The 13,048-nt window shown below is 46.0% G+C and overlaps 1 protein-coding gene across 4 annotated transcripts in view; it reads left to right on the top strand.

The window, feature by feature from the left end:
- Positions 1-13,048, top strand: part of PLXDC1 (plexin domain containing 1) — a 65,466-nt gene that overhangs the window by 30,864 nt on the left and 21,554 nt on the right. For all 4 annotated transcript variants that reach the window (XM_080979398.1, XM_080979399.1, XM_080979397.1 and 1 more), the window contains 6 exons: positions 2,557-2,700; positions 4,694-4,763; positions 9,111-9,233; positions 9,945-10,063; positions 11,051-11,150; positions 12,171-12,266. In XM_080979398.1, coding sequence (XP_080835524.1) covers positions 2,557-2,700; positions 4,694-4,763; positions 9,111-9,233; positions 9,945-10,063; positions 11,051-11,150; positions 12,171-12,266 — 652 coding nt within the window. The remainder of the gene's footprint in view (positions 1-2,556; positions 2,701-4,693; positions 4,764-9,110; positions 9,234-9,944; positions 10,064-11,050; positions 11,151-12,170; positions 12,267-13,048) is intronic.

Genomic DNA, 13,048 nt, shown 5'->3' with positions numbered 1-13,048 from the left:
GTTGAAAGGAAGCAAAAGCAGAACTTCTTGATGTCATGTGCTGTTAGCCCAGGAAATTCACTTGCACAGGAAATTGTGCTTGCTGCAAACACAAATTGCCTTTAATGAAAACTTGGAAGAGAGGTGCGTCATACACTTAACGGCCATGATAGAAGTGAAGGAAATAATTGAGTGTTGTGCTATGTTGAATGCTCCACCAGTGCACACATTTTAGTTTGCCAGTTTCAGGGGGTGCACAGGGTGAGGGGCGGGGGAAAGCCCCATTGCGCAAGCAGAAGATCTTGTGCAGAGCCTCTGCCAACCATACTTGTTAGGTGAATCCTGCCCACAATTTCCACTTTGAGGAATGGTGCAGTGGGTTAGTCACTCAGCATTCAGCAAACTTTTTCAGCAGGGGGACGGTCCACTGTCCATCAGACCTTTTTTGGGTGAATGCTACATCTGCTGCCTTCAAGCCACTATAGCTCCTTTTTCTGCATCCTCAAATAAAGCTATCCATTCAGCTTTGTAGAGCAGTGAAAGAGTTAACCAAAGCATCCCAGCAATTCATTCCCAAGATGCAGAGGTTGATCATGGAGCAACTGAAGGTCTGTTTCAAAAGGAAAGGGCCTGGTCCTTCCACCCTCCCTCCAAAATCAAGAAAATTAGGATTCCTCCTCCACTGCACATTACAGGGAAAGAGAGCGATTTGCTGGAAAAAAATATGGGGGGGGGGAGGGGAGAACCTCTTGCCACATTAAATGCTTCTCTATAAATAGAATTCCTATCCTTTTCCCCATCACCAGGTTTGAAAAAAAGTGGTCTCTTTGGGAGATATAACTAGATCACACAAATGGAAGCTATTTTCTGTTTTTCTCCCTCTCATTCTCTGCCCCCAAGCCGTTTAAAGGAGCAACGTCAAACAGTGGAGGCCCCATGTGGCAGTCTCTGTTCATAGTTGTAGGCCAGCTGTCCTCCGTCTGGTGCCTTCCAGGTACTTGGGACTACAACTCCCATCAGCCCCAGTGAACACCCTTTGTCCTGTTAACCACTAGGCTGCACCTCTAGGTCTTCACCACTGGACAAAGGCAACATCAAGGTATAAGCTGCACCACACAGTTAAGAACTTGCCTTTCTTTTCTCATCACCTCACATCCAATGATAGTGCTGCTCAGAGCATACCCGTTGAAACGAACGAATCGGAGTTGGTCATGTTCATTAACTTCAGTAGGTCTACTCTGAGTAGGATGACCATTGGGTACAACCTTCCCCCCTTTTTTTAATGAAATCATTTCACACATTTCCACCTGCTGGACATCAGAGTGTATGGTGATCAAATGATGTGTCTGCATGTATGGGTCAGGCCTCAGTTCTACTCTGATGCTCTGTTCATAGGGCCAGCCCTGCCATTAGGCAGAGTGGGGCATTCTTCCATTCTCCCTGAACTAGCCTGATGCCCTGAGGCACACTGCGGGGTGTTGTCCCAACCACCAGTGTTGAAATAAGATAACAGCTGCCAGCCTGGTTGGATTCCATTACATGGACTGGGGAACTTGGTCTTGGGCAGCAAAATTTCCTAGGGCCTGCCAGGTCAATTAACACATGAACCAGCTGGAACCTCTGCTGGATTTTTATTTTTTTTAAGTTTTACAATTCAACCACAGAAAACGTTTACGTAAACCATGTCAGAATATTTATAGTCATTGGCGATTGCACCATAGAATTCCCATAAAGGGCTTCATAAAATGTTGTTTAATAGCAGCTGGTATGAGTTGATCTTGGACTGGTGTGATGCAGAACTAACCCTGTAACCCTATGCACACTTGTCTGGGAGTAAGTCTCATGGAATTATTATTATTATTATTATTATTATTATTATTATTATTATGGAACTCAGCTTCCGAATAGGCATGCACAACAGTTTCCCCTTGGACACAGAGAAGATTCTCCCTAACCCAGCAGAGATATTCCTGAGGATAGAATAGAGAACTACATAGAATAATTAGAAATACATAGAATATATTTCCGAGAAATATGGGAGGTGGTTAGAAGAGTGCAACACTAGGGTAGCCTGATGCAGAAGAAGACAAGGCTTCTGCAAATCCTTAATGCAATCTGCAGCTGCTGAAATTCTACACAGCTGTTAAAGGTGCAGGAGCCCTGACCTCTTTTTCATCCAGTGTGGTGTAGTGGTTAAGAGCGGTAGACTTGTAATCTGGTGAACCGGGTTCGCTTCCCCGCTCCTCCACATGCAGCTGCTGGGTGACCTTGGGCTAGTCACACTTCTCTGAAGTCTCTCAGCCTCACTCACCTCACAGAGTGTTTGTTGTGCGGGAGGAAGGGAAAGGAGACTGTTAGCCGCTTTGAGACTCCTTCGGGTAGTGATAAAGCGGGATATCAAATCCAAACTCTTCTTCTTCTTCTTCTTCTTCTTCTTCTTCTTCTTCTTCTTCTTCATCTTCTTCTTCATCTGCCCACCCTCGCACACACATCTGGATGTTTCGATGGGAGATGAACTGCTTTGGCAACGGGTGCGCCTTATGCCTGTAGTTACCACAACTGTTTCTCTCTACTCAGGAAGACAACCACAACTACTATATATCTCGAACGTACGGTCCAAGTGAAGCACGAGCCAAGGAACTGTGGGTAGAAGTTACAGCAGCCAACAGGAGCCAAGTCAAAGTCCATGGAATCCTCTCCAATACGCATAGGCAAGCCTCGGTGAGCATCTCTTTTCACCTGTTGGCTATGTGCTTACCTGTCTATGTATCCATTGCTACCAACAACCTGCCATTGCTTTTCCAGCCACTTTTCTTTGGTTGTCCTTTCCCTCCAAACCGTGATTAGTGTCCAAGATTTTGATAGAAAATAGATAAAGTTTTACGGTGCAGGGGAAAGCTGACTAGAAAACATTTCATCTTGTCATATTTTGGCTTCCCTCTACCTATGTTAAAAAAAAATTGAGGGCTGAAATGCCAACATCTCCTTATTTTAACTGCTGTATCAGCGTAGGGAGAAGCAGGTATTTCTGCACATAACACAAAACACTAAACTATGGTTTGTTAAGCTATGGTTTAGCAGGTGTGAGACCTGACTGGAAGTTTAAGTGTGATTTGTTGTTGGTTTATGAGCTTTGGTTAGTTTTAATCATGGCGTAGTATTACGTGTAAAACCAGCACCCTTTCCTAACCATGGTTTGTTTGATGATGCCACCCAGACACTCGTCTAACTAGAAAAGCACAAGGGAGGAGGAGCTGGAAAACAAAGTAACATGTTGGAAACAAGCCATGGTTTCTTTGATTGCCTGTAGGACAACTTGTGATTAACTCATGGTTTGTTAAATAAACAACTTGAACAAACCATTGTTTAGCACTATGCTGCTAACTAGCCATTCCTGAGCTCCTACAAGGTGTGACCAGCAAATCAATACTAAAACATCTGCTTATCTTATAACTGCAGCAGCAACATAAATCAGCAGTTGTGTTGTCAGCCTATTCTTCTCTGTGCAGGCATCTCACAGAATTCTAAAGCCTTGGCCATTGATTTTTCTAAACTCATAAACTCTTAGTCACAGTCATAGCCAGTTTATTTAATTACCGCATTTCCTACAAATACATTTGTGCTCAAAGCAGTTTACTGAAAACAGTCTAAAATGCGATAGAAGTAGAGGAACCATAATAATCCAATACAAATTGTATTACTACAACGTAGCACGGACATAAACCTTAACTGAAAGGTTAATTAACAAAATACCTTCACATCCCAGAGAGGTACTGAAAAGAAAAGAAAAATACAGAAAGATTGCTTATCTTCACTGTAGCGTTAGCATATGTTGTGCAGGTATTGTATGAGTTAACACCATGTGTTTTTTGTCTGGGACATTTACATAAACACAGACCTACACCAATATCTTGGCTCTGTTGTCCTTTCCCCCTCCACCCAAATGGATCATATTTTCTCCAATATTTTGAGTGAAACCTTAAAATTAAATGAACTTCCAAGGGGAGGGAGGTGGAGACTGCACATAACAATAGAGCCTTTTTATTATAGGGGAATACACGGAGAATAAAGTGTTGCAAGTTAGGGGGAATAGTTTTATGAATTTGTTGGATCAGTTATTATTTGCACGAATGAATTCACACAAGGGTTGCACTCCTCCATCAAGGGTTTCATCTTGAGAAGGGGAGCCCATTTGTGCCAACATCTTGCCCTCCACCAACGAAATCTGTACCCCAGGAATGTGAGCTGTACTTCCAGTAAAGCCTCACACAAGTGTAGTAGGATTCAGCACCTTAAGAATCTCAGCCTCGTTTTATATACATAATAAATGGCAGCAAAGATGGGCTGGAAAATATACCTGCAGTTTTTGACAAATTCTCAGAAGCCAGAGGAGGGGATGGGGTGCAACCCCCGTATTTTGCAAAGCTCCTTGCCCCTCTCTGTGACGAGCAGAAACAGAATAAATTATGCCAGTAGGTAAATACATGCACATCTGCTTAATTTGCAAGCATTTAGTTTAATTACTGGCTTTCCTTGGCACAGAATCTGGATTCCGTCCCCACCATTCCTTCATGCTCAAGCCTATATTTGTACGCTTACAAGTTCCTCCATTTGATCTTGAACCCTGTGGAAATTTGGGGTCATGAACATGCTCAACATATCACCCAACAAGCCTCCTGTCTTAACGCTGTTATTCCCATCTATCCTCCTACAGAGAGTCATCCTATCATTTGACTTCCCCTTCTACGGGCATTACCTGCGGCAAGTCACCATAGCAACCGGAGGTGAGCTTCACTGGGTACCACATTGGGTTTAAGGGATGTTGGTTTTTTGCAAAGATTTTCAGAATACTGAGGGGGGTGAGGAGTGCCTGTAGCAAAGGTACTAGAAGCAACATGGCAACATCCTTTGTGATATCCCTATTCCTTTACCCTAAGTGCTTGGACTGCAGCCACTTTGGGTGGGAAGTATGGGCCTGGTTTTGCCCCACTCCGGCCAATCTCACTGTTGCCTTTCCAGCAAGACTAGGCTCTATATTTCTGCTTCCTGAAATGGGGGGAAAGCGTTGATTGAGGGGGACTCTGAAGTGAACCTGCAATACGATAATTTATTTCTCTTACTCATGTGCCCTGGCCTGGATTTTCCACATAACATCATTGGGGAACCTGTGACCCTCCAGACTACAACTCCCATCATCCCTAGTCACTGGTCTATGGTGTTTGGGGCTAATGGGAGGTGGAGTCCAACAGCAGCTGGAAGGCTCCACTCTCCTGGCCTAGAAGGAAAGCAAATTGATAATTACCAGAAATTATTCTCATTCGTATGCTCTCCCTCCTTCCAAGTAGGGTGTCTGTGTGTCCTATTTTTTCCCAAGGACAGCCCTCTATTTGAAAAGCTGGCCAGTCCAAGTGCAGCTTAGAGATAAAGAACCATGAGAAGGGAGGGCAGGAGGGGCCTTAACGTTGCTCACCAGCAACCTGGACAACAGACTTAGTGGGCACCCAGGTCACCTGGTCACATTCTACGGAGAGATGTGACTTTATTTCTATTTAAACCATAGCAATAATTTCTGCTCTTGCATCTTGAAATATACTCGGTCGAGTGTGGATTTCATGCTCTTTATTCAGCTCATAGTAGTGAGGAATGAAAGTTCCCCCAAAATATCTGCTTTATATACATTATTTACACAATGGGCTGCACATGATTGGCTAATTCCTGGATTCTCCTGTAGACCAATCAGGTTGCGTATTCACTTCCACCTGGAGCTGGATTGGGTGGCTGCTGCGACCAATCATACTGCTGCATTGTTCTAGGACCCATCAGACTGCTGCATTCTGAATCCTATTGTTCTAGGACCAATCAGACTGCTGCATTTGGATCCTATTCAACTCAGTACATAACACATCTATTCATAAAAAAATAGCACATGCAAATTGTGTGCAAGTTCTGTATGCCCAGCTCCTCACTCACAATGCAAAAGTGACTGCCCTACTACCAAGCTCAGCCAATAGAACACAGGGCTCTTCATCTCAGGATCGTAGGTTTGAGCCCCAATTTTGAGTGAAAGATTCCTGCGTTCTAAGGGGTTGTACTAGATGACCCTCGTGGTCCCTTCCAGATCTACAATTCCATGATTCTGAGATGCTTCAAGAAGCTCTGGAATGAGGAGCTGAAAGAGAAGGCAGGCAAATGGCGGCCAGAGGGCATCCCTGATGTCCAAGTCACTTCGTGGGCTGCCCACAGTCAAGCAGAAGAGCACTTGCTCTACACACACAGAAGGTCACAGTTTCAGTCTCCAACATTTCCAGGGACGGCTGGGAATGTTCCCTTTTGGAGAGTGTAAATAATACTGAGCTAGATTGACCAATTGTTTGATTTGGTATAAGATAGCTTCAGCTCCGTACATTTCTGTGTTCATGAGACCGGGCAGATCACAGAGCAAGCGTGAGTCACAACCACCATTGCTTCTTCTGAAAATCTGTTCTGCCTCAACTCATCCTTCTGCCCCTCCTGACCTCTCTGGACCTCCTGCGCTCCCACTTGTGGCGACATCTGGAATCTATCTGTGGTGTTTACTGGAACTTCTCGTTTCTCCACCTTCCTTGCCGTCACCTCCGCCGCCCAGCTGGCAGCAGCTGTGCTGCTAGCCTAGCTCTGAGGACCGGAATGGCTTGCCCCCTCTGCTCTGAAATCCTGCAGTCTAGGTTTTCAGCACAGCAGCGAGCCTTGAAAGGTTTGCCTCGTAGCTGAGCAAGACGGTCAGCTTGATGATTTTATGTCTCCACAATGCCGCTGAAGCAAAACCCACCTCCCCTCCCCTTCTCCCACCAGAGCAATGATGCCTTTGGTTTGGTGGCTAGCAAAGTGGGTTTTATTTATTTGTTGCATTGCGTGTTTAACCTGCCCATCCTCTGCGGCATGCGAAAGGGGACGCATGTTCCTCTCCCCTCGCTCTCCACAACGACCCTGTGAGGGAGGTTAGGCTGAGAGATGGCGACTGGCCTAGCGAGCTTCATAACTGAGTGGGATTGAACAACAACAACAATAATAATAATAATAATAATATTCTTACCCCGCCCTCCCCGGCCAGAGCCGGGCTCAGGGGAGCTAACACCAATAAAATCACAGTAAAAAACATAATGGGGGGGGGAACCAATTTAAAATACAGGTTAAAATGCAATTTAAAATGCAGCCTCATTTTAAAAGTAGCTGATAAATCAAGACCATAAGGGGAGGGAAACATAAAGGTCAGACTGAACCAAACCAAAGGCCAGGCAGAACAGCTCTGTCTTGCAGGCCCTGCGGAAAGATGTCAAGTCCCGCAAGGCCCTGGTCTCTTGTGACAGAGTGTTCCACCAAGTCGGGGCCAGTACTGAAAAGGCCCTGGCCCTAGTTGAGACCAGTCTAATAGAGTGGTCCTGAGTTGTGTGTCTGTGTGTGTCTGCACCCGTCCGGCGCAGGGTTCCCGTCTCCACTGCCCTAGAGCCATCCAATCAGCAGTATGAAAGGGGAGCCTTTTTAGCCGCTGAGAAGAAGTCTTTTCCCCCTTTGTGCCCATTGGAGCCAATCAGGAGATGAGTCAGCCACTGAGGATTGGCTCCTAGGGTCGCTCTGGAGAAAACGCATGGGAATCATAGAATTGCAGAGCTGGAAGGGACCACAAGGGTCATCTAGTCCAACTCTCTGCGATGCAGGAATCTTTTTGCCCACAGAGCATTGAGGAGGAGTGGTTCTGCATGCTAAGCCTATAGGAATACAGAAATGCCGCAAGGTGCATCTGTTTCCACAGAATGGTGTGCAATGAAACTTCAGGGGAAGCACAAGTTACTGCCCCTGAACATATGGAAAAAGAATATATGGGATGCAGCAATGTCTGGGCGTCACACCAGACACAGGAGGGCAATTAAAGGCACAGCAAACAGAGACACCTTCCAAAAAAAGGTAGACCTTGTTATATTGTTTAGTCATTTAGTCGTGGCCGACACTTCGTGACCCCATGGACCAGAGCACACCAGGCACTCCTGTCTTCCACTGCCTCCCACAGCTTGGTCAAACTTATGTTCGTAGCTTCGAGAACACTGTCCAACCATCTCGTCCTCTGTCATCCCCTTCTCCTTGTGCCCTTAATCTTTCCCAACATCAGGGTCTTTTCCAGGGAGTCTTCTCTTCTCATGAGTTGGCCAAAGTATTGGAGTCTCAGCTTTAGGATCTGTCCTTCCAGTGAGCACTCAGGGCTGATTTCCTTAAGAATGGCTAGGTTTGATCTTCTTGCAGTCCATGGGACTCTCAAGAGTCTCCTCCAGCACTATAATTCAAAAGCATCAATTCTTCGGCAAGCAGCCTTCTTTATGGTCCAGCTCTCATTTCCATACATCACTACTGGGAAAACCATAGCTTTAACTATACAGACCTTTGTCGGCAAGGTGATGTCTCTGCTTTTTAAGATGCTGTCTAGGTTTGTCATTGCTTTTCTCCCAAGAAGCAGGCGTCTTTTAATTTCGTGACCGCTGTCACCATCTGCAGTGATCAGACCTTGCTATACCAACCATTCAATATTCTCAGGGGAGGGGTTACGTTAAGTAATATGTTTGAATGTCAGATGTGTAAGTGTAGGTCTAGAGACAATGGATAAAGCAAACATCATTAGCTGTACTGCAGGATAAGTGTTTAATGGTTATTGTATTTGTATTTGTTTGAAAAACCAGTTAATTTTTTCTTTTCTTTTTTTCAACTGAAGTCACTCTGAAAGAAGTTATTGCCACTCTCCAAATCATTTGCCCATGTGTGTGTACAGAAAATAGTAGATCTAGCTGAAAGGCAGGACATGGAGATCTGCACTGATTGTTGCAACACATCCCTAATTAGTATTATTGTATAATTGTAAGATTATTGTAGAAGCTTAGAAGGTTGTGTACTCTTAGAAGGGGTTGCGGCTGTGAGGGTGTGTAGCTGTGGCTATCCTGAAGAGCCCCTGCAGTTCTGAATCTGCTTCCACTGGTGTCACGGCAGCACTCTGGCTCTCTAGAAAGTGACCCTGGGGTTCCTAGGAGTCTCTGGGGAAGAAGGCAACAGGATTGTAGATGGTGACATAAAATAGCTTGTCTCCCTCCCTCCCTCGGTCTCTTTGCCAGGCTTCATCTTCATGGGGGACGTCATTCATCGGATGCTGACAGCCACGCAATATGTTGCTCCTCTCATGGCAAACTTCAATCCCAGCTACTCTCGAAATTCCACCGTCAAATACTTTGACAACGGTGAGTCCTCTTCACATGCAGACTTGGGGAAAAAATCATTGGGAGCGCTTAGTATCTCCCGTTTTGTTTAACACTAGAACCAGCCTTTACTTTGCAAAGCAAAATGTGAAAACCCAAAATTCTCTGCTTAGGTGCTTTTCGCACAGGTCTATTTGTTTTGCAATCGAGAGATATAGCTGGACTATCGTTATAGGAGCCAGCTCCTGGGGGCTAAGGGACTTTGGAGGCCCCCCCCTTTAGGGGACCAGGTCCCATCAATATTCAGAGGGTGTTCAGCTCCGCCCCCTGACTCCTTACAACTTTGCATACATGATGTCAGAATGTTGTGTCAAGCCCCCTCAACCATGTTGAGAAGCTGGCGCCTCTGACTATAGTACCAACTCAATTTGCCTTTATTTCACACTTATGATATTGATAACTCCCAGTAGCCCTAGACTGTTCAGGCCACTGTTCAGGGATGATGGGATTTGTAGTTCAGCAATGTCCACAAGGCACCAAGATGGAAAAGTCTGGGTTGGGCTAATCTATGGGCAAGTGGGTGGACCTGCCTTGTTCTTGGCGGAGAGCATGGCTAGTTGGCTTCTGAGTTCCTTCCTTGAATCTGTGAATGATAGCAGAAGTTTCAAGTTCCTAGTCCCCATGCCAGCTGTTAGGGTAAACCAATGGCCTTCTCATATTCTCACCCCTTCTCCTGCTTTTCTTCCTCTTCAGGGACAGTCTTTGTGGTTCAGTGGGACCAAGTGTACCTGGAAGGAAAAGAAGACAGAGGCTCTTTTGACTTCCAGGCGGCTTTGCACAGTGATGGCAGAATAGTCTTTGGCTACAAAGAGGTGAAGGGAGTTAGTTTCTGGGCTCAATTCAAAGTGCTGGTTTTGTCCTATAACACCTTAGGCAGCTTGAGACACCAATACCTTAGAGACCGCCTCTTCTTGCATGAATCTACCTAAACCAGGCTCATTATCTGAGGCCCTTCTTCGTGTGTGTGTCCGTCCCCATCCCTCCGGGGAGGTGCGGGGTGGCGGCGGCAATATGAATATAGGCCTTATGGGTGGTGGCTCCTGGTTGTAGAATGCTCTTCCCAGAGTGATGTGCCTGGAACCATCATTGGGAACTAAGTAAAGACGTTCCTCTTCACCTAGGCATTTGGCTCTTTATTGGAATAATATGGTTTGAAGATGCCCTAGCCTGTATTGGTGTTCATCTTTTAGTAGGGTGGGATAGAATTTGTTCTTCTTTTTTTTTGCCATTGCAGGTTGAGCACTTTTAGTCAGTGAATGTTCTTTTATCTTTTGGTTAAAAGATAAAATATAGGTCAGGGGTCAGCAATTTTTTTCAGCAGGGGGCCAGTCCACTGCCCCTCAGACCTTGTGGGGGGGCGGATTATATTTTGAAGGTGGGGAAAAAGAATGAATTCCTATGCCCCACATATAACCCAGAGATGCATTTTAAATAAAAGCACACATTCTACTCATGTAAAAACACCAAGCAGGCCCCACAAATAACCCAGATATGCATTTTAAATAAAAGGACACATTCTACTCATGTAAAAACATGCTGATTCCTGGACCATCCGTGGACCAGATTTAGAAGGTGATTGGGCTGGATCCAGCCCACAGGCCTTAGTTTGCCTACGCATGACAGCACAGAACTAAAAGGTGTGGTGAGACTCCAGTTCTTTATTGTTTCCTCTGCTAAGAAGTTCATCAAAGTCTTAGCCATTTAGGAGCAGAGACACTCTAAGAGTTGGTGTGGAATTACCTTTCTTTAACTCCATGGATGGGATTTTCTAAGCCTTCTTCCCCCTTTCCTGGCTCCAGATCCCCATGTCTGTCCTGGAGATTAGTTCTACACAACATCCCGTCAAAGCTGGACTCTCAGACGCTTTCATGATCCGTAACTCCTCCCCTGGCGTGCCTGGTGAGTCTGGGCTATTTGGAAGAGGAGAAGGATGGGAGTGGATCCCTAGACAGGTAGACTTATTGGCTGGAGAGCTCCAAGTTCAGAGGACCAGTTGCTGAAGAGCCGCAGAGGGCAATAGCTATTGTCCTCCTGTCCTGCTTGCGGGCTTCCCATAGGCATCTGCTTGGCCACTGTGGGAAAGAGGATGCTTGACTAGATAGACCATTGCTCTCCTCCAGCAGGGCTCATCTGAGGTTCCTCCATTCTTCTGATGGGTTCTTATTTTAGACAGACAGTGCCAGGGCTGAGTGACATGCCTACCACCATAAGCCAACAACCTCCAGCCATATTCTCCTACCCCTTGTGCAGTAAGCAAAAGGGAATATGCTTTCCAAAGAAGAGAGCTCAACTGGTTATTGGCCAAGTAAATACCGTATTTTTCGCTCCAAAAGATGCACCTGCCCATAAGACGCACCTAGTTTTTAGAGGAGGAAAACAAGAAAAAAAATATTCTGAACGAAACAGTGGATGTATGATTTTTGTGGTTCATGCTGTGGCCACAGATGTTGAGTCTGGGGTAGCCCAATGCAAAAATCCTGAGGATCCATGTGGATCCGTGCTTTGTAACCATGTTTTTGCTCCATTGCGGCCCCACGCAACACTGGGTGCATGATTTTTTGGGTGCAGGCTGTAGTCATGAACAATTCGGCTCCAGGGACCACACGTTTGTTCTATAAGACACACAGACATTTCCCCTTACTTTTTAGGAAGAAGAAAGTGCGTCTTATGGAGCAAAAAATACGGTGAACACCCAAAGAAGGGAGAAGCTGGATTCTACATTGTCCAGGGATCTCCTGCTATAGAGGGAGTTGGGGGCCAAAAAGTTTTCTCCCAGCCCCTAAAATGCCAGAGGTGCTCCAAAATTGCTCACGAGCTTCACCAACTGTGCAGAGATCTGCAATATGAGACTGCGCCCCACAAGACAGAGGGCAGAGACCCGCTTTAATTGAATACCCCCATCTTTGCCTTTTTTTTTAGAAGCTCACCGTCGGACCATCTACGAATATCACCGAGTGGAGCTGGACACCAGCAAGATCACTAGCGCATCGGCTGTGGAGTTTGTGCCCTTGCCCAGTGAGTCGGAAGCGCATTATGAAGCATGCCTCTAGCACACGGAGTCTCAAGCACTGTTGTCATGAGTTAGATAAGGATGTGTGTGAGGAAAGCCTTCCTGGGCGTAAAGATGACAATACGAAGATGCATTTAGCAGGGGGTTTTGGAGAGAAGGGAGCTGTTCATATTCCTTCTTTGTGACTAAGGACATCCCTCAGTTTGCTCTTGCCTTCTCCCACTTCCCCACTTTCAGCCATAGCTGAGTAAGGCAGAAACCCTTAAATCTGAGGGAGATGGTTGGAAATGTGTGCATAGATTCTCTTCCCTGCTGAAGTCTTGCGGCCTAACTCCACATTACATTAGTGTTGTGGCTTGTAGCCACATTGGAGGATTTTTTTTTTTTTAAGTCTGCTCTCCATCAAAGGAGACCATGCTGAGCTGCATGGACACAGGAAGGGAAGGAGATGCTCCATACTGACTCAGACCGCTGCACTGAGTGAATGCAGGTGTCCAGGTGTACAGGGACACAGGTGGTCTAAACCGCTGAGCCTCTTGGGTTTGTCAACCGGAAGGTCAGCGGTTCAAATCCCCACCATGGGGTGAGCTCCTGTTGCTCTGTCCCAGCTCTTGCCAACCTAGCAATTCGAAAGCACGCCAGTGCAAGTAGATAAATAGATCCCGCTGCGGTGGGAAGGTAAGCGATGTTTCCGTGCGCTCTGGTTCCTGTCATGGAGTCCCGTTGTGCCAGAAGCGGTTTAGTCATGCTGGCTACATGACCTGGAAAGCTGTCTGTGGACAAACGG

The sequence above is a fragment of the Podarcis pityusensis genome, assembly GCF_964106645.2.
Source record: "Podarcis pityusensis genome assembly, chromosome: 13".
NCBI classification, from domain to species: Eukaryota; Metazoa; Chordata; class Lepidosauria; order Squamata; family Lacertidae; genus Podarcis; species Podarcis pityusensis.
The sequence above is the reverse complement of the archived record's forward strand: the minus strand, read 5'-3'. Positions and strand labels throughout refer to the sequence as shown.